A 27,434-nucleotide genomic window follows, 5' to 3' on the forward strand; every position below is an offset into this window, starting at 1 on the left:
TTTTATTTTTTATTTTTTGCTTACTGTTTTCTGCCCTATAGTGTAAACGCCAATGTTTTGGTTTCTAGAAGGTAAGCACTTGTTTCCATATCTCAAAATATGCAATTACTTTGTGTAGGCATCATAAGGTATCCAAGGGCGGTTTGAGATATGGAAACTACCATTTACCTTTCTAGAAGAGGATCAGATTAGGGACAACTCGGCTGTCCTACGCTGTCCGAAAAATGCTACAAAAATTACCTTCATTACGCTCCAATCGCTCCCAAACTTCGCTTGAGCATAGACTGAAGATTTCCCTTCTAGGAAAGTGTAAATTTAGTAAGTTTCAAGAATCGAGTTATGGTCTCAAGAGGACGAGATTGAACTCAGCGCGTTCGTTGTCGTTGCTCGTGGCTTAGCAGCCACGCTGCGCGTTCGCAGGGGTGCCCGGGTGCCCAAGGTGCCCGGGTGCCCAGGGCCCTGGAACGCTCATTTTACAAATTAGTGGCGGGAAAAACAAGGGCAAAACATCACTGAGCATAGGTGTTTGAACGTGCTTCTTAGCCTAGCCTGTGCCAGGCTCTCAGATAGTATAGTGCGGACGTATTAAAACGAGCAAAGCGAAAATAAGACGCGCCCGACTCGCATTTCTTTTTACTGTATGACTTTTCACCACTATCTCGGAGCCTGGAACAGAGCTATTTCAATTTACAAACTTCCTAGAACGGAGTTTAAAAAATTGGCCCATTTCCTAGAACGGGGTATCAGTCTTTAGGGCGAATTCTAGAACGGGGTATCAGTCTTTAGGGCGAATTCTAGAACGGGGTATAAAAAATTGGCCCATTTTTAGGACGGGGTATCAATTTTAGGGGAAATTTTTTTTAGAACGGGGTGCCAATTTGGAGTCCCGGGCGGCACATACCCACCCAAAAAATACCCAAGTGCCCCCCCCCCCCCCCCACCCCCCGGAGCAACGCCATCGGTAGTTCACTACGAAGAAGAGCGGTTCAACGGAAGCGCTAAAAGTTCAAATTAGCTACATTTCTAAGGAAAATCTTCGGCCTATGCTCAAGCGAAGTTTGGGAGCGATGGGGAGTGGAATGGATGTTGAAGGTAATTTTTGTAGCTTTTTTTATTCGACCAGTGTAGGACAACCGAGTTTTCCCTTGTCTTCTTATTATTAGGTGGGAAACCAAAACATTAAATTTAAAACTTGCTAAAATGGCGTTCATCAGGAGCCCATGCGTTTATAAAGCAGGAAACAGTACGGTATATACACTTTTTAAAAAAGCTGTTTATGTACATTTAAAATATATGAAAAAAATTCTCGATTGTGATTGGCTAAGAGAAATGCAGTTTTTTGGTAACACGGCGCAGAAAAAAGGTAATTTAGTGCAGGAAAGAATAAGAAACGTGATATTCTGATTGGTTAATAAACAAAGGAACTCACTGAGAGCCAATCAAATGCGCCTTCTGAATGGCGTTAGATAGACCAGCACATGCTAACCAGTTTCGAGCAAAAATCGCATTGTAATGGCTGGCGTTTGTAGCACATGTATTTGCTTTTGCCACCGAAACAACTATAGAGAGGCTGAAAACTGCTCGAAAAACGAAAACACTGCGAAAAGCACTGGTTTTTGGCTCTCTGTTTGGAGAAAATGGTGCGTAGAGAAGGAACTTACTGATGAAATAGAAAATTATTATGAGCTGGCTGAGCTTAACACTTTACTCGAATATTTCTACGCCGAAGTAAACAATAAAAAAGGCGAAGATTATGAACCAGAAAGACTTAAGGTAATGATGGCATCGCTTCATAGACACTTAAAGAACAAAGGCTGCACCCTGTCCATTGTACGTCACCGAGAATTTAGTTCGTTCAAACAGGTGTTGGAGGACAAAGCGAAACAGCTTCGCTTGGCTGGCCGTGGTAAGAAGATGGGATAAAGGGTCATCACGCTTACAAAGATTTATTCAGCGAGAGCCAGAAAATGCCAAAGACAGGCACACTGTTGCATTAACAGAGGGAAATGGGCGTATTGTACATGTCGAACGGGTGTCGGACACATTCCACTGGGACAACCACAGGGGACTGGAACTTATCAACACCGAGTACCGAAACTGCTAAGCAGTCGTTGATAATGAAACGCGAGGGCTTGAGCTTTCCCAAAGAGCTGGGAAGAAAAAAGGGCAAGCTCAAGTGAAGAAGTCTCCTTCCTTTTTGCGCCCCGCCGCCAGAGCGCCCCGGAGAGCTTGCTCGCAGGCTAGTGAGTACAGCGTGTCCGCTTTATCGAGAGTTAAAAGTCAAACAATAAAATTGCCACTTTGGTACCAAGAAAGCGGCCGTAATTCCGTAATAGCTACAGTCTGATGTAGCGGGAGTTATTTCCAGTCAAACCCCAAAAGCTTTTGCCCCCCGATCTGGATTTTGTCCCTAACAGCCAGGTTCCGCGGAGAGCGGGATAACCACAAGCCAGGCGAGAGTTGACTGTAACTTGCACCCTAATATACTGGCAGGGGCACCCATTGGATCTGTTCCTCAATATATCTGTTCTACAGGCCAATTTTTGGTGGCTGGGAAATTTGGAAAAAATAGCATATCCTTGGAAGGAAAGTGTTCCTGGAAAATAGACACTGCAGCGTTTCTGAGGGGATTTGATGTCTGGAATAGCTTCTATGTGCTATTTGTCAGAAACCTCTGTCGCCACCCAATTTCTTATCGTCTTTCCTTCCCACCAAAACGGAAGGGCTGAAGTTTACCCTATGACCACACCCAAACTAGCCAGTAATGTCTGGACATACGTCTGCTAGGAAACTTCCCATTAAGTCAGGTTGCAGGTCGTAGGTGCACCTTGCTGGCTGGGAACTCTTCCACCAGTCTTGCTAGGAGTGAGGAACAGATAAATTTTTCCCAGAAATCTCCCAAAATGGCTTCAGAAAGCTTTATTCATGTTCTGTTGTTGTTTTCAGGTCTTTTTCTCAAAATTTCCCGCTGGGTGCCCCTGTACTGCCAAACGTAGAAAATGAACTTAAAATACTTGAACTGATCAATCATATAGAGACAGGTAGGGGAGAGAGTTGATACCTCGAGATGATTAAATAACTTAAATGCGGTCACCAGCAGCAGACTTCACTCGCAATTAAAAACAGGCTGTCTTAGTCATTTGGTAGTACAGCGATGAATGTTTTGAAGCAAGCAGTGGTTGTAAGTATCCTCTGCTCGTTCTTCCAACAAATCCGTTGCCTGGATAATGGACTTGCAATTACTCCCCCGAGTAAGTATAATGCAACAACGGTGAAATGATACATTTATGTTTCACTGGCCTGTAAATAAACTTAATTAGCCCGCCGCTTTCGATCTGAAAGAAGCGGATCCAAATCAGAATTGTATTCACTTTGATTCCCGAAAGCGATGTCAATCAAACAAGACGGATGATTACAGAGTTTATTTGGAGGAAATAACCAGAAACTATCCTGAACATACTTCGTGCGACTTGTCATACTTCAGGGTTCCTGTTTAGAAACAAACTGAAAACATTGTCATTCCTTAGAATTCTAAATGAAAGGTTTTGATAATGCTTTCAGATGAAATACCTGCACAATCGGACAGTTATTGATTTCTCTGATAAAGCATGAAGGGATAGAAATAGGAAAGTATCGATCTCATATTATATTATCCTGATTATCCACACATTTGTTTCTTTGTACCAACGGCAAAAATTGGTTGTTGTAGGTCGAAATATTTTCTTGAGTACGTACTGATCCCCAAAATACTGTTTTATTAGATTACTGGGATCAGTAAATCGCTGAAAGTTTGCCCGAATTTCTACGTTCTATCATTTTTGTGCCTCCTCAAGAGAGAATAACTATATCGGCCTCCTTGTTTTCATGCCAAAGCTATTGTTTGTGTATTCATAAGTTATTTAAAGCGTCTTAGTAAAGTTTGCTTATGAAACGGGTTTGGTACCTGTTCAAATAATGGTTAAACAATATAAGCTAAAAGATCAGATGTTGATCACCAATATGGTCTTGAGATGTCTTCTAGCGTTGATTTTCTTTGATCGATTTTACTGCTTACACACGCCCAGTTTTATTCATTTACCGCTTTTTTACTTGTGCTCGTGTAATCCGAATTTATTAGTATATTAATGATGGTAGTAAACGGACCGAGAGCGTTATGTCCAATTCGGCCGGTCTGACTTGCGTTGCAGGAGTTTTGCTTTCCGCCTCAATTAGGGCTTTTGGTGTTCAGAAATGATGTGTATTGTCCCATTACTTTGTGTTTAAATCAGGGCTGCCGGTAGCCAATCAGATTATGGAGTTTTGTTATTAGTTGTGAATGTTTGACTAAATCTTCACCCCACCCCTATTTATTTAATTACAGTGGGATGGATGTCGTGGGAGAGATTTCGTTGCGTCATTGATTGCGAGAAGGATCCTCGAAACTGTATCAGGTAAACTTGTTTATCATTGGCAGTCTTAACATCAGTGATTGAAAAATTAAAGCGACCAGGCTAGTGAATAATTGCGTTTTCTCCTTGAAATGAAAGGTTATTATACTGACATAGGAGGCGCTATTTGCGTTTTGGAGGCCCTTAGGGTAATCACTGAGAAAAGGAAATTTGCCCAAACGTTCATGTTACAAATCAGAAAGGAAAAATCGGCGCGCCATTTTTGATTTTTTATGTCACAAACAAAAATTGTCCTATGAGACAAGTTGTTCGTATGCATGAGTGTGCACGATTCGTTGTGAAACAGTCAATAAACAACAGATAGGCCTTATACGATAGGGATACACACCATGAAAACTGAAGAAGGTGCTTGTTTTTATCCTACATAAATTCATTGTTATTTATTACATTCGAAGATTCTTTTAGTTTTAATATTCGGCCCTATGACTGACACATACCTTAACTATTTTTCAGTGAAAGGCTCTACATGGAAATGGCTGATGTGATGTATTTCGGTGGATACAGAGATGCTGGGTATCAGTACGTATGCATTGATGTAGGTATCTCCACCAGTAAACTGTAATGATGTGTACCTTAAACGAGAGGCCAATAAGGGACTCCTGCTGCAGTGTAGATTCAACTAGATCCGTTTTAGCTCCGAATTCAGCGGGCGAAATACAGTACATCATTAGGGTCCAATTTGGCCATCTTAATTGGGGAAAATAGAGCTGATTTGGATCCGCAGATTGAAACCTTTGAAATGAGCCCCAAATTTCCTTTACATGGCTGTGAAGGGGAAGCTTCATCTGAGCCGAAGTTTGTGCGCCTGAAATGGAAGTTTAGAGCCGAAATAGAGTTGGGTAGAATGGAGATACGACGTTGTGGAGTGTAATAGAATAGTTGATAAATAGCCCCCACACCCACAACTGGTGAACATGAGCTGTATTGCCAGCCCTGCCTTTAGTGATTGTTCTTCGGCTTGTTCCAATAATTGTTCGTGTTTATTGTCTGATCTATTTGAACGTTTTCAAATGTGATAGACGATGAATGTCAAAGTGGCTTGATGTATATGTGGCTTTTAAATAAGTACACATTCACATATAAAGCACCACTGACACGTGCACCTGCTGGGTTAGTTTGCCGCCACTCAGCGCACCACTTTGGAAAGATCTAGTATAGGGTGGGGGAAGTATTTGTCTTTCTGAAACACATGTTGCTGTTTCTAGCCCTTGGCGATTGGCGCAATTTACTCTAATAAACAGTGGCAGTTATTTGATGTTTTGACTGACATGAGATACAAAGACGAGCCAAACGGAGTGTTGACAACCGTGGACCTGCAGTTTGGATCTAGTTAGTTCTTGTATTTTTTCTCGTAGGACTGCTGGGCAGCAATGAATCGTACAAAAGATGGTCGTTTACAGGCTGACCCCAAAAGATTTCCAAGTGGAATTAAAAAATTGGCAGATTATGTAAGTAAGCCAATTTGCCGTGGTTTCATGATTTTGTTTAGGGCCTGTTTAGCACATTTGTAGTCCCCGAAAGTGCAAACAACAAGCACAGAATGAGTAGAGTGCTCGCTACCTTTTGTTAGGAAAAGATAATAATTCTAATTAACATAGTACCACATCTGAAGCTTACGCTTAGATTGCGTGGAATGAATAAACCAAGCCTTACTAGCAATAGCCTTTGTAGACATTGTAGTAGACATTGGCATCAACGTCGACATCAAACTAGACTGCAAAAGAGTCCGTATTTTGCGTATTCAAGTACGCGCAAACAGTCAAACTAAAAGTCTGGAGCGAGGGTGAAAACAGAGAGCGAGACTGCTCGGGCGCATCGCGCGTGTATGACACTCACGCTATGCTAAACCGATTTTGAGAAAAAACCGACTGTTTTGCAGTCTTTTAAGCGTCATGAATTCTTGCAGATTCACGCCAGAGGACTCAAACTGGGTATTTATGCAGGTAATAAAGACTTATCATCCACTTGAAAATTTTCGACTGAGAATTACATGAGTTAATTGCTTTTTTTTTTCAATACTGCGCCATTTTCTCCAACGATGTCATTTTACAATTTCTGCAGATTACGGAGCCAAAACATGTGCAGGATACCCTGGAAGTGTAAACCATGTAAACAAGGATGCACAGGTTTCTACTTTGTTCATAATAAGTGGTGACAATTTAGATTTAGATTTTACTATGGGGTAACCTCAACACTCTTTTGTTTCTCAAGAGGGATGTCGGTTACCAATTCCCGACTCCAAGAAGAAACGTGGACCTTTTGTAGTCTTGGCCCCTTGTTAAGGTTGGCCATCGGCACGTAACTTATTGTTATTAGTACGAATTGTAATTAAGGTTAATCCGGTGCGATGTTCAGACATTTTTAAAGTTTTAAAGTAGTATAGAAAGGGCCAATTGGGTCTTTTTTTGAAACAATCTCATATATATAGCGTGTTAATCGACGTTAGTGTGTTCCTGCCTGTCTACGCTTAAAGGGCTTTAAATTTCCACACACAAAAGACTCTATTTCTAGACTTTCTACAGTCAGCACGAACCAAAGTGAAGCGATGTGAAATAAAGCGAAACAAAGTGAAGTGGTACTGAAAAACAACAATTAAACAAATACAAGGTCAAGATAGAATAAGCTACAAACTGAAAGAAAGCAATATACCTAACTTTCTACGTTTGGCATGAATGTACGCGAAGTTTAAAATTAAAGTTTTAAATAATTCAAGATTAAATTTGGGCATTTAAAATGATGTTTTCCCTCATAATTTTTTATTGACGTGCAATGGACGGTCATTCCAAACGTGAAGCGGTTAGAAATATTTAGTATAAATTAGAGCATTGTTTTTCCCTATTTCTTTTCTTAAACCGGCCACCAATTGGTCAATAATTCGCGATTTTTAGCAAAATGGTCACGTGACTTATCACGTGACTTAGCAACACAATGTTTATACTTTAAAATGTTAATGACGGTGAGTTCTTTATGTGTGCCAAACCCTGATTCAACGCCATCATCTATGCCAAAGTTATAGCCAGTAAATCATTTTCCACAAGTAAACGCCTTAGTCGCAGGCCTTAAACTACTTGAGTAGCGTGTTAATTTTAATCATGAAGTCATCGACGAATTGAAAGTATCAACCGCTCGAATCCGACAGGAAACTGACAAGAGGAGTGCATATGACCTGACTCGTCCTCAGTCGTCTCTAATAGGAAGCCTGTGTGCAGTCACGGAAGGTCGCGGGAGACTACCGTAGAGTTCCGAAAATAAGCCCCTCCATGTATAAGCCCCTCCAAATATAAGCCCTCCAAACTCGTAACGCAAAAAAACCTCCGTTAAATCGCCCCTCCCAATATAAGCCACTGGGAGCTTGTATTTGAAATTTGCCCTCAAATACAAAGTTAAACGAAGTAAAAACAGTAAATTTCCTTCCAACCATTAGCTAGCCCAATCGATTTTGAAACGCAAATTTCCCACCGTACATAAGCCCTTTCGAATATAAGCTCCTTCAAGAATAAGCCCCTTAAACAGGGCCTTTGAAAAATATAAGCCCCAGGGCTTATTTTCGGAATTTTACGATATTTCGGCGTCCCAATACCCCTTCGCGGCGCTCCGTTTGACCGCACCTCTCTCGAATATGAGCATTTTCAAATCTCAAAGAAGTCGGCTTCATATGGGATGCCTGAATGCACGCTGTGCATGTTTGGCAATTTTTTTTCTTCTTAAAACTAAAAATGGGTATTTTTGTTCAAGTAGAAGCAGTTCATTCCATTCTTTACACGTTATCTAGACATTTGCAGACTGGGGAGTTGATTATCTCAAGCTGGATGGCTGTTACGCTAACCCCCAAATGATGGACGAAGGTTATCCAAAGTTTAGTCTCGCCTTGAACAAAACAGGTCGACCTATTGTTTTTTCGTGTAGTTGGCCTGCTTATCTAGTCTACATGGAAATCAAAGTAAGTGTCTCGGGTCTCACTAACGAGATTTCTAATTGCTTTTCATAGGAGGGTTAAGAAATGTACCCTTTCTAACTTTTAATACTTGCGTGCTTTGCCCACAATAATTGAACCTGAAAATTTGCCTTTATTAACGAACTGTAGTGGCTTTGGAATACTAAATCTCGTACTCGTAGTCGTCCTCGTCTCAGAATCTGAAGCTCTATATTTTCAAATAGTAAGACGTTATAGTCTTGTAGTATATGGACGAAAAATCGTGGGCCTCGTCCCTCAGTTTTGCTTTTGGAACGTAAAAAATCTCATACGTAGACTCCCCAACCTTTGATGGGTTGGTTTGGTATCCAAGGGTCGATATCAACTGGGACACAAGTTCTGTCCATCTCCTGTCATTCCCTTGATCCACCGTGGTGAATTTCAATTTAATGATAAATATTTGTATTCTCCTTTCCAAACCGATTACAGACCCACGCGTGAAAGCTATGAACTTCTTAATACTTCTCTTCGCCATCTTCTATAAAATAACAAAGCAAAGTAATCAAAGAACTTTTAATTTTTATGCACGGACGGCTAAAAGCAACAAATGGGTAATAATACTTTTTGTCCTCTGTTGTTTAATTTACAAAATTTCAATCTTTTACGACCGACAGCCAGACTATAGGAAAATTGGGAAATACTGCAATTTATGGAGAAATTTTTATGATATTCAGGTACGTTTTTCGTTGGATATTTTTCTGTGTTTAAGATTATTGTGAAATCCAAGGATAGACTAATTTCTAGTTTTTATTTTCTGTTGTCGACATAATTATACGAAACGCGGGCATAAATCTGTAACCTCACTTCACGAGGTTCAATTTGCTACAACCAGTTGCAGAAATTTTGGAGACACTTATTTGGGCTTAAATGACGGCGTGTCCATGATAATGCCCTTGCAACACTCTTAACCTTAAAGCATGCCTATTTGTATTCGCTTTAGAGTTTGTGCAGAACGGAAAAGGGAGTTGCGCTTTTATTAGACTGTATGAAGCTTCACTTTCGATTACGAGGTTGTGTTTCCTTATTTAAAATACAATAATCCATATAAAAGATACTAGTCGAACTTTGGTACAGCTGCTATTATTGGTCGATTAAGAAGAGCCGAAAAGTTAGTGGTAGCTTCTGTCTTTCACTTTTGATCTGCAACACTTTCATTTCTAAAGTTCTCCCTTTTTTTGAATGGACATGGTTCCGCTGAGCTCGGCTCTAGTACTGCCTACTTGCAAAACTAATCTTCAATCATGGACAGAATAAAATCGAACAGCCAACACCCATCCTTCCGAAATCAAGGATGAAGGGGTAAGAAAGTCAAAAGCAAAACGTGCCAAATCCCGACTATCTTTGATTTGGGGAAGGGAGGGGAGCCGGGGGGGGGGGGGTATGAATTTTCTATCTATTTTGTCTAAGATAGTTTATACAAAATCTTTGTTGGGATTCTGAGTTTCACTGTTTGAATTCATGATGATTGTGCATTCATAGGATTCATTCTTCAGTGTGTATAGTATTTACAACTGGTACGCTGCCCATGAAGATGAACTGATACCCGTTGCCGGCCAAGGACACTGGAATGACCCAGACATGGTCAGTGGAGTCTCACTGCAGCGCATACTTCCTCTCTGACCCAGAGTCGGCAAACGCCCAGTCTCGTCCCCAAAACTTTCGTTTCCTTTGTCCACTAGAACTCGATGGCAACCGTTTCCAGTGGAAACCCAAAGGAATTCTAGCCTCTGGAAACGCGAGACTGGTATCCGCAAGCTCTGACTTTTTGAAGACGGGAATGGTGCGCATAGTATATACCTTGCCCCCTTCTTTCTCTTACTCGAAAGCCGCTGTACATTTGATAAGTCATGTTGACAAATGTTTGACGCCTCCTCCACACGTATCCGAATATTATTGAAAACGGAGAATTTTTCTTAGTTTTCGAAAAAAATGTGTATACACGTGGCGTATTCGAATAGTTTTCGGCTGTCTACACGAAAACGGTAAAACGATGGAAATAAGACTTTCTCCATTTTCGTGCGTCCACACAAATACGATAAGCCTGCATTTTCAATAATTTCTACTGTAGAGATCGTTTTTGAAAAGATTGACAAGATTCGTTTTCGGTGACCGTTTCACCTTAATAAATGTACGACAGGAGAGATGACAAACTTGCATCAATATTTCGAAAATCAAACAAAATTCACACTCTCGATCCCCGAAGTATCGACAAAAATAGGACATAACCCGCAGCGACTAACTCCCGAACAAGGCCTCTGTCAAGGTCTTTTTACGGACCGGTGAATTTTGAGATACATCTTGAAGAAGTTTTTCCCGCGAAAACGGAAGCACCGGTCCGTCTATGAGCGCTTCTAAAGTATAAAATTATGAATAAGGAAAACTAAACCTCGTCGAATGTTCGAAAATACCATTTTTAGGTCAGCAAGTTTTGCTGTCTGAGTCTTGGTACTTAAAAGATATTCTTAATTTGCGCCAAAATCGCCTTAAAGAGGGTCTCATACAATAACATACGGTTATTTAAATAAATAGACGTACTTTTCGAATAAAATAGTTCCCGGACAAAATTTCTGTGCTGTTTCTGAATAAAGAAACGTTGAAAATTTCTTTCAGTTGATCATTGGCAACTTCGGACTCAGTTTTGAGCAGTCCAAACTCCAGTTTGCCCTCTGGGCAATAATGGCTTCTGTAAGTATCCATGGGTATTTTTTTTCTCTTTTTTTGGTACATAAACGATGGTCTGTTTCAGTACTTAATCTGCTGCTTTTCTCCCGTATGAGCTTTAGACTGTATACATTATTGTCCCATGCTTTAGTAGGAAGAAAGTGCACACATGTCATTTCTCAATCTGAATAAGAAGAAAAACTTAATATCTAAGTATTTTAGATCTCCATTTCTAAAAACACTGTCAAACACTACCACATGGATTTGATGTACCACTGACAACGTTTACAAGAGCAGCTTGGGCGTTTTCCAGAGACATGACCGCTTTTTAATGACAATAAACTATTATCCCCATCAACAGCCTTTACTGATGTCTAACGACCTGCGTGACATCGACTCAAGGTCCAGAGAAATTCTTCTAAACACGTAAGTCAACAAATGTAAGCATCTTTGTTCATAAAAACTGGGCGGTTATCGTCATCATAACGGCTATCTGCTCCCCTCCACATCATCATCATCATCATCATCATCATCATCATCATCATCATCATCATCATCATCATCTTAATCGTGGTCGGCGTCGTCGTTGTCGTATCCTGTAAATGCAGCCGACTCTACTCGCTCCTCGCCGCTAGAGACGTCGTCTCTCCTGAGAATCGTCGTCGATTGTTCTGGTCACCGTCTCCTCCATCAATAGGGAGCTTAGGTACCAACGACGACGACGGCAGAAAAATGTCACTAAAAAATACTGTGTTAACTTTGTCTCGCTCAATTTGTCAAAAGTAGGCGAATTTTCTGGGGGTTGAAGGCTTAAGATTGTATACCAATTCAAAATCATCGTCGATCACCATCATACTGCTGTAATCATCGTCATCACCCGTCACATTGCGAAACGGTAACATACGCAGGAAGCCAGTTCAAACATACAATCTCGATCATATCCTATTTGAAAATACCTGTGATCGGGTTCACATTAGAATCTACAATTTTGTGTAACGTATTATCAAGATTAACTGTGCGCTATGGTAAGGGCGGCTAATGAGGTAATTAAGTAATTAATTTCTTTTTACACAGGGAGGTCATCGCTGTAAACCAAGACAGACTAGGAAAGCAAGGGAAGCGAGTAGTACTGGTACCCAGACGTTTTTTTCAATGAGCCATTTTTCACTGAGCCAATTAACCAAGTTTTAGGTCATCACACATGGTATTCAACTTGGGACAAGTGCGTTTAAAAGTCGTTTTTACGTTGCATCCCCTGTGTCCAGGAGGCCTGTGAAGAAGCCATATTAATTAAATCTTAAGATCCTCTCGTGTAGGGTGTATTCAATCTTGCTAAGTGTGACACACCCAGTGTAACGTTACGTGTTCCGACGCTTCCAGGGGAAACAAGTCTTTTCGTATCCAGGCTCCTAGCGATAGCTCATGTTCACGGCAAACTACAGATTTGACCACGTGACTATATTCCAGCCTTTTATACGCCACTTCCACGTTTCCCGTAATGCACCCTATTTGCCCCACAAAATTTTGCCTAACCTTTGTTTTTCATTTCCCCTGGGTATAACAGCCGTCCCAAGAGGGAAATGTGTCAAATGTGGAAGTAGCGTATTACGGTTTTCCTTTACAACCGTGACAAACATGAGAATAATCTCGTACCCAGATCTGACATGAGAATAGACTGCATTTTTTTAAATCGTTGTCGGAAATATTAGCAATAACGGTACAGTGATCTCCACTCGTTTGCGTAGAAATGACGATTAACATCTCTTATTCTATGCGATAAAAATCATGTTTCTTGTCACTGTGATGTCTGTTCGTGTATTTCTTCATCCTGGCGATAGAACCTAACGTCCTTTACTGAGGTATGGGCTCGTCCGCTGTCGGAATGCGGAAGTGTAGCCGTGGTACTCCTTAGCATACGCTCGGACCTTCCTGTGGATGTGGAAGCTTCATTTTGTGATGTATGTATATAGTTCTTAGATAGCTACCTTTGCTTGGTTTTTACTTTATAGTACCCCTCCAAAAAGGAATAAAACGGCTAATCTCTAAAAGCAATGTTTCGCTACTTCGGTATGAAAGTGAGGTTACTAATTCACGGCTGGTTTGCACGTGACGTCGCGGCGGCCGTGTAAGTGGTCAAGAAGAACACCAATATGGCCGCTGTTTCATTGTTTTGGGAGACCAATATGGCGCACGTGACGTCATGGGAAACCAACATGGACCCCTTGTCACGTGGTTACTAACCAAGAATAGTCTAAAAGGCCCTCTTTACATTGTCTTTTAAAAGTACTTTTATCCTTACCCAAAACAAACATTAGCTGATATTACCTTTAGCAGTTTTTTTATCAGGCTCCTCTTTGTTTCCAGGAGATCACCAGGAATGATTGCAGTGTAGCTTCGGATGACCTTATTTTTGGTTGCTTTCATAGGTGGGAATTACAACAGAACGAGCTTACGTGCGCGACCTGTTTGCTCACAAAGAATTAGGAGTTTACAACAAATCGTTCACAGCCAGGGTGAACCCCAGTGGAGTAGTGATGGTCAAGCTGATTCCAATATGCGATGAAGGAAAGACAGATAAAAAGACCAATAATAAAGAGAAGAAAATAGCTGATAGTAAGACAGATGAAAAGGAAATTGAAAAGACTGACAAAAACAAGGCACTGAAGATCGGTGAAAAAGAGGATCACAAACGTTGCCAGTGCGTAAAGCTAAACTGACCGACAAGGAAACTTAACTACGATTTTTCACAAAGTTGTTTAAATGCTTTGTTGAACAAAATTTCTGAATAAACTAAAGTATAGCAAAAGTTGGATTCTTTTGGGGAGAGGCCCTCTTAACGAACAGTCTCTCGTAAGCGACGGGCAGCTCTTCTTACGGCCGCCTTCACAAAACCCCGTTTTTCTCGACTCACATACAAACTCTGTAGGCGGCCAGCTCCAGTTACGGGCTTCCCGAGGGTGTCCGCTTACGAGAGCCTCCACTGTACCAAGCGCTAAACTTCTAACTTATTTATACAACAGTATATAGATAGTATTTTATACACGGCTGAACAGGGGGAAGCGAATCCTGTGCTCTGATGGACCCATCTTACCCGCTCGGGATTTCCCGCGCTGTTTAATATTCCAGCCTGGCCTCGTCCGTCACTGTCCACTTTTAGAGAACAAGTGGGAGAATGGGGAGAGAACCAGGAGCTACAGTGGCTCCTCCTTAGACTTTTGGGTGTGGACTCCTCCTCATTTTTTTCTCCTTTTCTCGTTCAGTACTAGTCCATTACAATTGGACCCCAGGCCTGGACAGGTGTTGCCTGCGGAGGAGGCTAAGTCCAGCATATGGCCATAATAAATCCTTTGTTGACCAAGCTCATTAACCTTGTTCGGTCAAGATATATGGCAGGATGTTGCCATATACGCCTTATCCTTTTTTTGCTTTTTGATTGGCCTGGAACTTCGTTTCGGTTCTAAAAACGTAACAAAAAAACATCGCCAATATTCAGGCATCTTGACCTCCCTTTCAGTCAATAACGCTTATATATGCCGGCGCGTAGCCGGAGGCCCGGGGTGCAGTGAAACAAAAACATCCCGGGTGAGAAAATCTTTTGCATAAACACAAAACTATGAAATTTGACGTGGTGGGAGAACGAAACGCTACAAAGTATATCCAAATCAGCTGAACAGACTCAAAAGAGTAAAACAAATTTCATCGCCGCGAATCACAGCCCATATTTTATTTTCTGAAGCTCCCTAAGCAGAATGGGGCGAACCACTTGATTTTTTCTAACTGGGATTTCCGGTTCCCCATGTAAATGTACACAGGCTAATGAAAATGGGAAGTACCCCGGCGTGGTTTTTGACCCATTTTTATAGATTTTAGCAGCTGGAATCTGAAATAGAATGAGCATTTTCTGTTCCGACCATTCATTACTTGCGAATAGTGTTTCCAGTCAGAGAAGCGTCAGGAAAAATTTCCAAAGGGTAGGGGCGAGGTAGTTGTTTTAGGAACCGTGCCGCACACCCCAGCCCAAAATTTTCTGGGAGTACTCCCCCCGGGATGTTGCGGCTATCGACCATGCAACTATCAACTGTACGGGCACGTTGGTGTACTGAAGCGAAAAGGGGAGAATCGGGGTTTACAATGCGTTTCTGAAGAAAAAGATTATCCATGTTGTACAATTCTTGTAAAAAATATTTTTCATTCAACACGGCTCTATGAAAATCTTAGCGTGACAACACTTTGCGATCAAGTAACTGAAGGCCCGTTTACACGACCGAAAAAATTGGAACGGCCCGGATAAAAAGACGAACGGCTCCGACAAAATTCGACGTGTAAACGGTACTTGACCCGTTCCAGTTGTATCCGTTCCGTTCCTAAAAAGGTCCATAGGCGGCTATGGACCCCTTTCGGAACGGAACCGATAAAAAACGGTTCCGTACCCACATTTTTGTTTTCTTTTCAACGTGTAAACGCTCGCCCTTTTTTCGGTACCGTTCTGTTACGTTTTTTATGAGCCCGTGGTGCCCCACGTCAGTTGCTTAGCGTACGTCACATGGGTGTTGGAAGAAGAAACTGGAAAGTATTCTTCGACACTCGAAAGCTAGCATACCACTGGTCGTCAGAGTAAGTGCTGTATGTAAGATCAAACCAAGCGCTTGTTCTTGGAATTTGCCAGAAGCTCCTTTCGACTGTGAAGTGCGATACAAGGGCTGTTAATAGGAGAACCGTAAGCCTTGTTTTTCTCCTAATTCGGTACATTTTCTCAGAAGAACTTTGACGAATCGCACGCGCTGTCAAACGTGAATTTCGTGTTCTCTTCTTTAGAAGAAACCAGAAAAGTGCTTGTAAACCTGCATCCATGATTGTCGGAGATACGCACAGTCTACTGTATGTATAAGAGCATATGAACAACTAATCGAAGCAGTTTTATTTAATTATCGCGGGCTCTATCGTTACCGGTCTCGAAGAAAAGAACGTGTAAACAGTCTAGTACCCGTTCCAAGGGGCTCTCACGTACCGTGCCTTTTTCTGTCGGGCACATTACAGAATTTGTACGTGTAAACAGGAGATTTCGTCTGGAACCGGTACTTGTTTCTAACCGAGCCGTTCCTTCTCTTTTAACGTGTAAACGGGCCTTTAGAGTAACTTGAGAATGAGATCTGATGTCCAATTTTAGCAGCTTACTCTCCCCACGATTAAACCTCACGCGGTCTAATGCGGTTCGTATGATCGACAAAGAAAAACGGACAAGGCCATAATGGAGAAGTGTTTCTTCTTTGTAGCTGTATTTGCCTTTCTGATTTATGGATTTGTCGACGAAGGAGTGGTTTTTGGACTGGACAATGGCTTAGCTCTTACACCGCCAAGTAAGTCTTAGTTTTGCTTCAGTGAAGCACGTAGCTGGCAATTTGATTGATCTTCAGTTAACAGAAAGAGAAAGTGACCGTTGGGAAATGTCCATTTTAATTTTTCCATTTTCTCTTAATCGAACAGTGGGCTGGATGGACTGGGAAAGGTTCAGATGCAACATAAATTGCATCAAATATCCCAACGACTGCATAAGGTGAGCAGTGCGTTATAGATAAACCTTCATCAAATCTGTTTTAGATGTATCATTCCACAAGCTGCAAGTAACTCAGACTCTTATTACAACAGTTAGTTATCAGCAGAGGTTGACTCACACATACACGTACATTGTCGACATTGGTTTTTCCGGGGAAAGGGGTTTGCCCCTCACAACACCCCCGGGAGGGGATTCGTTGAGTTTGGAGAAATAATTTTCACCGTGGGGTAGGGGCAGTCTTCGGTGTATTCCATGTTTTGTCCAAACATTTCTTGCTTGAATAGAACTTCTCAAACTCATTAATAATTCATAAAGAAAATTCAAAGGAAATTAATGTTTAATGAGTGTTTGGATATCAGATGAAAAACTGCTCATTTTTGCATCCTTAATTTCTCCTTCAAAAATGATTTTGTTTGAGAAGAAATATCAAACATTCGACACAGTGTTTCATCACCAGATGAAACACCTCGAAGTTCGTCAAAAATACTCCGCTGCGCGTCGTATTTTCAACTCTCTTCTCAGTGTTTCATCTGGTGATGAAACACTGCATCTCATGTTTGATATATTACTTTCCACATTTTTTTCCAACTTTTGACATGGACGAATTAGGGTAAAACCATTGACTGCACTGGAAAGAGCACCTTTAAATTGGTAAACTTGCCAAGTTTGAAAGTGATTTGTTGAAATCTAATGAAGATAAAGCTTCTCAAAGTCGCGTAATTTTACAGACATTTGTATGGTGAGGGGCACAAACTTGCCTCCCCACCATACAAATGTCTGTAAATTGTTGCCACTTTGTGAAGTTATATCAGGGGCAGATCCAGGACTTTTTTTAGGAGGGGGTGCACTCGTCTCTTGCTCTACTTCAACACCAATAAACCACATAGTTTTTTTTTCTTGGCAGAATACCAGTGGTATTAGAAAACCACAGGTCATCTCGTGGCGGGGGGGGGGGGGGGGAGGGGGGTGTGCACCCCCTGCATCTTCCCCCTAGATCCATCCCTGTATATCTTCACTTGCTTAAGACGTATCACTTTCAAACTTAGCAAGTTTAGTAATTTCAAGGTGCTCTTTCCAGTACAAGTGGTGATGACGGATTTTCCCTAACTCATTCACAAAAAAAGTTGAAAAAACTGTGAAAGGGTCTCTTTGTTCTTAGTATTTAAACACTTGCTCGCCAGTGTGGTGGCACCAAACACATTTAAACATAGATATGTATGTAACAAATGAACTAGAAAACAATTGGTGAAGGGAACACATAATCAATATGTCTGCTCTTCGATTGAGTCCGCGTACCACAAATGATTTTCCCTATGGGTAGCCTCTAGCTGATAAATAACTTACATATATTCTGGGGTCTCTACCCCCAGGGAGAGGGATTAAGTCTATTGGTTCATGTAGTCTTTTGTTTCATCCTAGCTGAAAACAAATCTTAGGGTGTCCTGGTGGTCAACCCTTGGGAAAGCCAATAACAAGTGCAAAATGGGTTTGAAATTTACACAAGAAAGTGATAAATTGCTCTGATTTTAATCATTACAGTGAAGGCTTGATTAAACAGCAGGGAGACCGGCTTGCTGAGGATGGCTATAAAGATGCTGGGTATGAGTATGTCAGCATTGATGTAAGTGTCACAATATTTTATTATTAACTAAGCTAAGAAGGATGATGGGGTATGGTGCAGGAACTACAGCCAGGAGATTACGGGGACAGGAATTCTAAAGGACATGGAATCATCAGGCATGTGCCTAAATCATAACATCCAAATTAAAACGAAGAGCCAAAGAGTACTAGGAACAACTGATCAGAGCTGGGTCTGAGAAATTTTTGAATGTCAACAAATTTGAATCTGAGTGTATGAGGTTTCATATATGCCATCACAGCAATTATTGTCAGTAATAATGATTTAAATAAATAAATGTAGTAAACTAATCCTATTTAAGGCAAGAATTCAACTGATTTTTCATTAAAACTTGTAATAAGTTAAAAAGAAGTAGTTAGTGTACAGCAGTTTACAAATGGGTAATTAATAAATGAATTTAAAGTTTTACATATATGATTTGATTTTGTATAAGGAAAAGGACCTGCCTGCATGTGAGCAGAGCACACACACATACACACGTGATTTGAATGCTTATAAAGTAAAACAAATGTTTCAGTGTGCAGTCTTCCAACTTATAAATATATAAATTAATTAATGACAATTTATTCATAATATATTTAATTAACGACTATGGCAGTGATTTTGTTACAAATAGTTATGGGGTAAATGCTAGTTTCCATATCTCAAACCGCCCTTGGATACCTTGTGATGCCTACACAAAGTAATTGCATATATGTATACATATATGAGTGAGCTCTGACTATAGTGATTAGGGTTAAGCACTGAAAATACGGATTAGGGTTAAGCACTTAGAATAGTGAATAGGGTTAACGGTTAGCTTCTTTTTAGGGTTAGGCGTACAGTAGTTAAATGACTCCAGCTTTCTGCAGCGAATCCTCGGTGGTCTAGTGGTTAGGGCGTGAGACAACTGATTTAGCACTCTGGGATCGATTCCTGCTCTTGTGTCGAAACTTTTTTTTCCTTTAAAATTGAAGAGACTTGGACTTTGACGACATTTGTTGAGCAGAAACTAAGTCTCTGAGTCAAGAAATTTCATGTAAGTGTAAGTGAAAAGGGAGAGGGCGGTTTGAGATATGGAAACAAGTGTTACCTAGTTATGGTGAGTCTTGGGACTCATCTTGTGAACAAATCATGAGTCCTAGTCCTGAACCATTGAGTCCAAGTTCAAAAAATAACAAGTCCCAAATTGAAAATGCTTGGGCCTTTATGTGACCACACAGATAAAAGATATTCTTTTGTAAAGCACAACAAAGACTAAAAGAAGTATGCGTCATTAAACAACAGACACAAGAACAGCTACAGAAATCACACAAACAGGATATAATTTCTACAAAAACATCCTCAGATCGATCGATCGATCAACATTTGCATCCTACGGGATGCCATGAACTTTTTTGTGTCTTTGGGGATTGTTATGCATCAGGGACGCAGGACGCAGAGGTAACAAAATTACTTCTGTGGTTGACTTTTGTTAGGACTGTTGGTCAAACAAGAAACGAGACCCTTCTGGTAGTCTTCAGCCAAACAGTACAAGATTCCCCAGTGGAATGAAGGCCCTTGCAGACTATGTGAGATGTTTAATATATAGTACATTATTTTATTAATTTTGTGTATATGGTTAAGGTTATTCCCTTCAAAAGGATGTACTCCGGGGGGGGGGGGGGGGGGTACTCGGGATTTCAAGTGATGGGGATGATCGAAGGATTTTTTTGGGTTTGAAATGTTCTATTCCGGGATTTTTTTGGGTATGAAAATTGGTTGGTCTTGTTTAGAGTTATTCATAACGTTACTGTTGAGACAAAACCATTCTTGGGTGTCTCCAGCACCCACTCTAGCTTGTTAAAATGACTGCCAGATGAGGGAAAGGATATATTCAGATGGTATGATGAATAAACAAACACGAGTGTTCAATTTCCAATGTTTTTCTTTGTGTTATAGCATTACCCCTTTCTGGAACTTTTAAGGACCAAAAAATCGGCATGGGATTTTTTGGGGGTTAATTTTTGGTCCAGGAATTTTTTGGGGTTTTGCTGGAAGCCCTAAGGATTTTTTTGGGTCTTGACTTTTGGCTCCATTCTATTGTCCCTGTGAGTTGAAATCTCGAATACCTCCCCTGGGGATGTACTATCCAGATTTTTTTCAAACTTGGCACAAATGTCAGCCATATGTAGGACATTCAGAAACTGCAATGAAAAGATGGGGTCATCATGCTGGCTTTTACCCTGTGTGCTCATATATGTAAGTGAAGTTGCAATGTTATGCACACCAAGTGATGTGCAGTGCAAAACAAGGGAATTACCTTAAGTAGTTATCTACCTTTTGACTGCAGATGTACTGTGGGTTTATCATTAGCTAGGGGAATGGGGCGGTGGTACATACTCAAGAAGATTTTGGGTGGCTGTGTCTTGCAAATGTCTCGAAATTTGCACTCCATTTTAAAGGATTTGCATTGAAGGGAAAGCTACAAGTATGTTTAAGAGTTACAGTAGATAGTAGAAAAGGCATACATGGGCCAAGGAGGTGCAAAGATGGCTGTCGTGTTATCCCTGATTTGAATTGTTAATATGTTAGCACCTAGAAGTTTTGCAACTCTTCGATGGAGGGGATGCTAGTCCATTGCAGGGTTCTCCCTTGAGCAGTTGGTTTCCAGTATCCATTTTTAAACAAGAATTTAAAATACACCTGGGTGGAGAAAGATAAGGTGGAGCAACGATTTTGTCTCAGGAAACAGTGACTTCATGATTTCTATATATTTACTTCCCAGCTGAATACTATGAATTTTAATTTGTGTTTACATGAATTTCCTTGCAAACGTTTTGTACTTTATTTTGATAGTAATTGTCTGTAAATCACAACAATTTGATCTTCCAAATTAAAAATATATTTTTATTTAAGAGTTGCAGCACTCTTAGGTTTTGTGATTTTACTAATCGTTTTACTGTGTTGTGATACACAGTTGCATGGCAAAGGACTGAAACTTGGATTGTATGCCGGTATGTGTCAACTTATCAAAATGTTAATAAGAAAGCTGAATCAAGAACTTATCGTTAGCCATCCCCCCCAGCTTTAAACCAGGGATCATCTGGTGGCCTTGTCCAATTCTGTGATTTTGATAAGTAGAATCTCACCAGTAATTTGAGAGTTAGAATCATGCCAGTCTAGTCATATGAGAAAAAGGGTAGCTTAACCCTTTAAACCCTAGGATTAAAATTTGAATTCTCATATGTTGCGCCTATCCATTTCCTAAAAGAAGTAGTGAGGAGAAGCTGATAAAATATCAAACCAATTCCTCTGGTGTAATCATGCCCGTAATTCTCATTACTACTCTGTTTTACAAAGCACTGATATTACAAGGAGAAATTTGATGCTGATCACTCTTAGGGCTTAAAGGGTTATGAAATAGCTTTTAGTTATATTTAAATTAATTATCTTTTTACTTGTGTTTCAGATTATGGTTTTCTGACATGTGCTGGTTATCCAGGAAGTATTGATCACATTGAACAGGATGCAAAGGTAAAACATTGAATTTAAAATATATTTTTAAACAAACTTTTGCGACCTTCATTAAATATTACTGTATGTTACTTGTTTATTGCCTCAGATAGTTTACTCAGGGGCAGGATTGTTGGGACTTAAAACACTGGAGGAAGGAGGGTAATGGTAATCTACAGAAGAAAGATTCAGTTATTGAGGATGTAGTGTTTTCAATTGCTTTTTATGTAATTGAGCCAAACATAAAACTGCGGTTTAGAAATTCATATTAAGTTGAAGAAGAAAAAGCTGACATTTTGCCTTTTTATTGATAACACAGACCTTTGCCAGCTGGGAAATTGACTACCTCAAAGTTGATGGCTGCTTTTCTGACCCATCTACATTTGATGTTGGTTACCCCAAGTTCACAGAGGCTCTAAATGCAACTGGACGGCCAATCCTACTAAGTTGCGAATGGCCAGATTACCAGCAAAAAATTGGCATCAAGGTGTGTAATCAAACAGTCAGATGGGTAAAGTAGAGATGATTGGGACCATCACATCCAACAAGATTAATTAATTTCTTTAAAATACTTTTTCAGAGGGTGTTAATAATTAACTAGAATTCGAACATCTTCTCTATTAGTTTATTTTTCGTATACTTCATCTGCATGTAACAAGAAAAATCAAGTCCTTTCAATGCTTTACAAGTACTTGGGAGACAGCCCCCTGTGATAAATCATTAATGGTCCTGCTTTTTAAGGGACTTGGCTTGCTCCTTCTTTTTTTCCCAACAAAAAGATAATAATTATATGTATTGGGCTATTGCATTCTCTATCCGTAGCCCCCCCCCCCCCCCCCCCCCGGTTGAACTATAACTTACCCCAGGAGAATTCCATGGTTTCTCAACTGGGGAGTCGGGGGGGGGGGGGGGTGTGGATATTAAATGCAATAGCCCATTCTGTATCAGTCTCTCACCACACTTCTTTCAGTGGGAATTTAAGTTTAATATTATTACTTTTGTTTGCTTCATTTATGTTTTGATTTCCTCAGTGGACCTAAAAGTATGTTTTATCACCAACAACTGGAAATTCAATAATAATATTATTTGTCATCCTCTGGAAATTTTAAAGGATAAAAACTTTTTAGCAATTATGATTATAGTAGGCAGCATGGCTGAGTGGTCAGTGTGTCGGACTCACAATCTGGTGGTCCCGCTCTGGTCACTTACTCAGCTGGATTTCAAATCCTTGGCCATTCTTGTAAATAGCCAATTGGTTGCCTCCTGCCAGTTGGGGTTTTTAATCTTGTTACGCTTAATTGATATTATATTTGAATTATTTGTTTCTAATAATTTGAGTGGAATGCGTGTAAACTAGCTGGATAAGCTAAGCACAATTTCCATTATAAACAAACCTTTAACCCTCTTTTTTAAACTTTTAATATTATTATTCAGTTGGACAAAACCTTCTGGTTTAACACCTATTTAACATCTCTAAAATATAGTTTGTTTTAAATTATTTAGCTTATATAAGAGTTCTCTCTCATTACAGCCTGACTATGCTGCTATAGCTAGAAACTGTAACACCTGGAGAAATTACCATGATGTTCAGGTTGGGTTTTAATATTTTATCATTTAATGTTTTTGGTTAGCTGAATTTGGTTTTCAATGCTGTATATAGTGATTGCCAGAATGGGACTGTTTAATAATGAGAAACACATGATTTATGACACGTTGTGGGTTAAGTGCAAATGAAAAGGTCTCCAGATTTCAGTTCTCCAGAGGCTGGCCTTCTTTGTACGTATGACACTTTGCTGTTGGCAATCTGAGAACATTAATTTTCGTTTGCTCATGTTTAAGTTTTGATACAAAAAAAGATGAAAATTTGAAACCCTGAATACCAACTTGACATAAATAGTATATACATGTATCACTGGCATTAATATTTGAAATTGCAGGACCAATGGTCAAGTGTCTTAAGCATTGTTGATCACTTTGCTGAAAACCAAGACACTTTTACAGCAGCAGCAGGACCTGGCCACTGGAATGATCCAGATATGGTGAGAATACTGTGTACAGTAATGTTTCAAAGAGTCTTCTTTGAGGCAGGGACGGGGGAAAGGCGCGTCAAAAGTTATAATGGAGGTGAAAAGTCTCACTTAAGGTCACTTAACTAAGAGGACTAGCCACTTCTCCTCTTCAGGCCCCGAATAATGTTGAATTTTCAGGAAGATGGGTACAGATAAGTTTGAAAAACTGGGGGGTTTTTGGCTTTGGTGCTTCACATGCCTAAACATGGTCAAGATGAAAAGAGTTGATATTGGTTAGGCAGGTTACCTTATCCACCTAGGGTCACTGTGACTTCCATGTTAACAGTCACCATATGTACTGGTGCTTATCACGGTGCAATGATTCACACTGTATTTGCTATATAAAATGTGTGATAGAGCGTGCAAGTTTGGCTTTTGCGAGCATGTTAAGCTGTCAGAGGGAGAATCACATTTTTAACTTTCTTCTCTTCATACAGCTTATAGTTGGTGATTTTGGGCTGAATTTTGAACAGTCAAAAGCACAATTTGGTCTTTGGTCAATCCTAGCTGCAGTAAGTTTTAAGAATGTGTGAGCATTACATTTTCAGTCAGAATGAGTTTGTTTGATATAATTCATCAAGGAAGAAAGTATTCTATGTGTTTCATAACATGGCTCTCTAGAGAGTTTCCAGAATAATAAAATATTTCAATGTCACTGCTGTTGATTTCTACTCATTACTTTTTTCTTTTACTGTGTGATGATATCAGTGATAGTTTAAAGCTCATTATCTGCACAGAAATTTTTCATGGCTGCAAAATCATAAATTAAATTATAACAATTTTACAATTATTATAATTATTTTATGCAAATATTTTTAAAGTAATTTTAAGGAATAATAATTTGGCTTTAAATTTTTTAATATTTTGATAAGCTGGGAACAGTAGAATAATTTGTGCCACTATATCATCTTGTTTTTATTTTCAGCCTCTTGTTATGTCCAATGATTTAAGGAATATTTCAGCAGAGGCCAAAGATATTCTTCTCAACAGGTAAAGGTATTTTAATTATTAACTAAGCATGAAACAATGATGAGCAGTTTTGAAAATCTGAAAATGTACCGGCAGTTGTCTCCATTCACAAATGCACTGTTTCCGTTTGTTTCAAGAAATAATCTGAGAGTACTTACAGAGCTCATTGAGAAGGAACATAAATTTTTAAAATTCAATTTTCACTATTAATTCCCCTTTCCTTTCAGAGAAGTAATTGCTGTTGATCAAGACAAGCTTGGAAAAATGGGTCGGAGAGTGGTGTGTATGATTCTTCCATTAGTTGTCTGATTACAAAATGAAAAATAACATAACAGTATCGCTTAACTATTCTTTTTGTCTCTTTAGATGAAACAAAACACTTCGGAAGTTTGGTCACGACCTCTTTCAGATGGCAGTGTCGCTGTATTGTTATTCAATCGCAAATCTGATGCAGCTATTATAGAAGCAGATTTTAAGCTGGTATGTATCAACTGTTAATGATAGAGATGGCGATGCTTGATGATAATAATAATGGTGGTGATAAGTCTGATATTGATGATAATGTCAAATGTGGCAAAGGACAAGGCAAATGATAATCTAGACTAGCCCCGCACAAGTAGACTTTTTGAGCCACGAAGTCAAAGATTGAGCAAAGATCAAAAGATGTGACTAGTTTATTAGTCTTGCCTACAGTGATTCAAATTTCATATGCATATTGTGGGGCAAAAATGTTTCAGAGTCTCAGTTATCTATGACTGGCAAGTTCAGCTGGCAAGTGCAACACTAAATTTGAAAGAAGCAGTGTGTCTTTAATTGTATACAGAGTGTCCTAAACTCATCAGGCGAGAAATTTCAGTTTCCCTCCTGACTGACCACCCATTAAAACAGACTTTTAGGAAGTCTAATGATGATGATGATGATGGTTAAGTACATAGTAATGGCGATTGAGGGTGATGATGAGTGTTAGTGTCAGTGGCAATGATGGTTGTTTGGACAGAGTAGAAGTGTACCATGTTTAAGTGTACCTGTTTCATTCAAATCAAATCAGAATCAGATAAAAGTCAGCTAAGGACAAGGCATCATTCACATAAAAGATCACTTGAGATTTCAAGAAACAGAACAGTCATATTCTTACAAGCCAACATTAAATCATCTAGTTTTCTCACTCTCAGGTCTAGGCTGCAAAAAAAAATCAAAACCATACCCATTGTTCTCACATCCCCTTTCCTTTTTGGTTTTGCAGATCGGAATTACATCAAGCACAGCGACAGCTAGAGACCTGTTTGCTCATAAAGACCTGGGAAAGTTTACAAAGTTCTTTAGTTCCAAAGTTAACCCAACAGGGGTGGTGATGGTTAAATTGACTCCAGTTGGAGATGTTTTTTACAGAGAGCTGAGATTCATTTGAAATAAAAGGCTTTGTTTATCGCCTTTACAGTTTTTTTTTTAACTTGTGGATGAAACCTGAAACTAGCAATGGAGCAGTATTTTTCTTTAGTTGTCTAGTTTATAATAGCTGTAGCTCTATTTGTTTTAAAACAATAAATTAACACTGATCAATTCAACAGAGATGGCTATTTTACTAATTTTTGGGTCTGTGGATGAGATCCTAAACAAAGTTTAATAATTTAGTGTCAAACATTCAGATGATGGCTTTGGAGTAGGAATTGATGATGATCCGGCTGATAAAATTTAATTTTATGTAGTCACTTATTAAAAGAAAGTTTACAGTGTTGTTATAGCAAAACAGAAAGAGGGGGAAGTATTTTTTTGTGTGTTAAAACCGAAGTAGCAGCTAACACACTCTATTCTTCTAGGCACATTGACTAAGACATCTACTTCTGTAATACCTATTTCAATTAAGGTTGCTCCCGTAAACCATGTTTCATAGCTTATGGTAAGCCTTTTTGTAGCGAGAAGTTTAATCTTGTTCACGTTCATTGAAATAATGGGGACCATTCGTAAAAAGGCGTTCAAGAGAGCTTTCAAGTCCAATGGCTGCTAAAATTCTTAAGCATGAGCGAGCTGAAAATTTTCAGTTTTAAAATCTCATAGCAAAAAATTACTTATTACTAATTATTTCTTACTAAGCCATTCAACTAATTATTTCTTTTAACAACATTAAATGAATAGGCCCGCCTGATTAAGCTGCGTTTTTGCATGGGCCAGAATGCTGTTTATTTCAATAAATCAAATCAACGCTATTCTTTTTTTTCACTCTGCAGTTTCAAAAAAAGTGCCTTAAAAATAGATAAACACGTAATGTTAAGTCATTTATTGATGTTCAACAAACGCCTTGAATTTTATTTGATTTTTTTTTAACTTCATCCAAAATTTCCAAGTGCACGGAGCCAAGCAAACTCGTTGAAAATTTGTAGCATTTGCATATTACCACAGAGAAAAACCTAACCTCAAATCACTGTCTTAAATTAAAAAGCCTAGGATTCAGTGTTTTGAAATACATTGTCTTAACGTTCTGCTGACATAGCATAGAAGCGTCATCAGACGATTTGCTTTCTAGGTTTCCAGGCTCGTTGCGGGTACATAATTTACTAGACTTGCTACAATAACGCACCGCAGGCTATGAAACATGGATCATGCATCATTCTTCTCTGAAGCAACCTTAATTGAAATAGGTGTATACACT

The 27,434-nt window shown here is 39.6% G+C and overlaps 2 protein-coding genes across 3 annotated transcripts; both read left to right on the top strand.

The window, feature by feature from the left end:
• The first annotated feature begins 3,145 nt into the window (after positions 1-3,145).
• On the top strand, positions 3,146-13,830 carry LOC140938490 (alpha-N-acetylgalactosaminidase-like). Its single transcript, XM_073387967.1, has 14 exons — positions 3,146-3,251; positions 4,361-4,430; positions 4,902-4,983; positions 5,804-5,896; positions 6,355-6,391; positions 6,510-6,574; positions 8,221-8,388; positions 9,036-9,095; positions 9,901-10,002; positions 11,032-11,106; positions 11,444-11,508; positions 12,157-12,214; positions 12,921-13,040; positions 13,509-13,830. The coding sequence occupies exons 1-14, from the start codon at positions 3,155-3,157 to the stop codon at positions 13,797-13,799; spliced, it is 1,383 nt and encodes a 460-aa protein (XP_073244068.1). The 5' UTR covers positions 3,146-3,154; the 3' UTR covers positions 13,800-13,830.
• A 2,409-nt stretch (positions 13,831-16,239) lies between these two features.
• LOC140938485 (alpha-N-acetylgalactosaminidase-like) lies at positions 16,240-26,540 on the top strand. 2 transcript variants are annotated; one of them, XM_073387962.1, is made up of 14 exons: positions 16,242-16,439; positions 16,567-16,636; positions 18,176-18,257; positions 19,733-19,825; positions 21,214-21,250; positions 21,706-21,770; positions 22,069-22,236; positions 23,281-23,340; positions 23,687-23,788; positions 24,256-24,330; positions 24,744-24,808; positions 25,015-25,066; positions 25,154-25,267; positions 26,031-26,540. In XM_073387962.1, exons 1-14 carry the CDS (start codon positions 16,331-16,333, stop codon positions 26,193-26,195), a joined length of 1,257 nt encoding a protein of 418 aa, XP_073244063.1. In that variant the 5' UTR covers positions 16,242-16,330; the 3' UTR covers positions 26,196-26,540. The 2 variants fall into 2 exon arrangements, with proteins under 2 accessions (XP_073244064.1, XP_073244063.1); XM_073387963.1 differs by lacking the exon at positions 24,256-24,330 and having other exon boundaries at positions 16,240-16,439.
• Positions 26,541-27,434: the final 894 nt, after the last annotated feature.

Source organism: Porites lutea, chromosome 5 (assembly GCF_958299795.1).
Source record: "Porites lutea chromosome 5, jaPorLute2.1, whole genome shotgun sequence".
Classification (NCBI taxonomy): Eukaryota; Metazoa; Cnidaria; class Anthozoa; order Scleractinia; family Poritidae; genus Porites; species Porites lutea.

Coding starts and splice junctions, on each gene's coding strand:
- LOC140938490 (XM_073387967.1), top strand. CDS start 3,155: ATGAATGTTTTGAAGCAAGCAGTGGTTGTAAGTATCCTCTGCTCGTTC. Junction 6,392..6,509: donor CAAACTGGGTATTTATGCAG/GTAATAAAGACT, acceptor CAATTTCTGCAG/ATTACGGAGCCAAAACATGT. Junction 11,509..12,156: donor AGAGAAATTCTTCTAAACAC/GTAAGTCAACAA, acceptor CTTTTTACACAG/GGAGGTCATCGCTGTAAACC.
- LOC140938485 (XM_073387962.1), top strand. CDS start 16,331: ATGGAGAAGTGTTTCTTCTTTGTAGCTGTATTTGCCTTTCTGATTTAT. Junction 23,341..23,686: donor GAAATTACCATGATGTTCAG/GTTGGGTTTTAA, acceptor TTGAAATTGCAG/GACCAATGGTCAAGTGTCTT. Junction 25,067..25,153: donor GAAAAATGGGTCGGAGAGTG/GTGTGTATGATT, acceptor TTGTCTCTTTAG/ATGAAACAAAACACTTCGGA.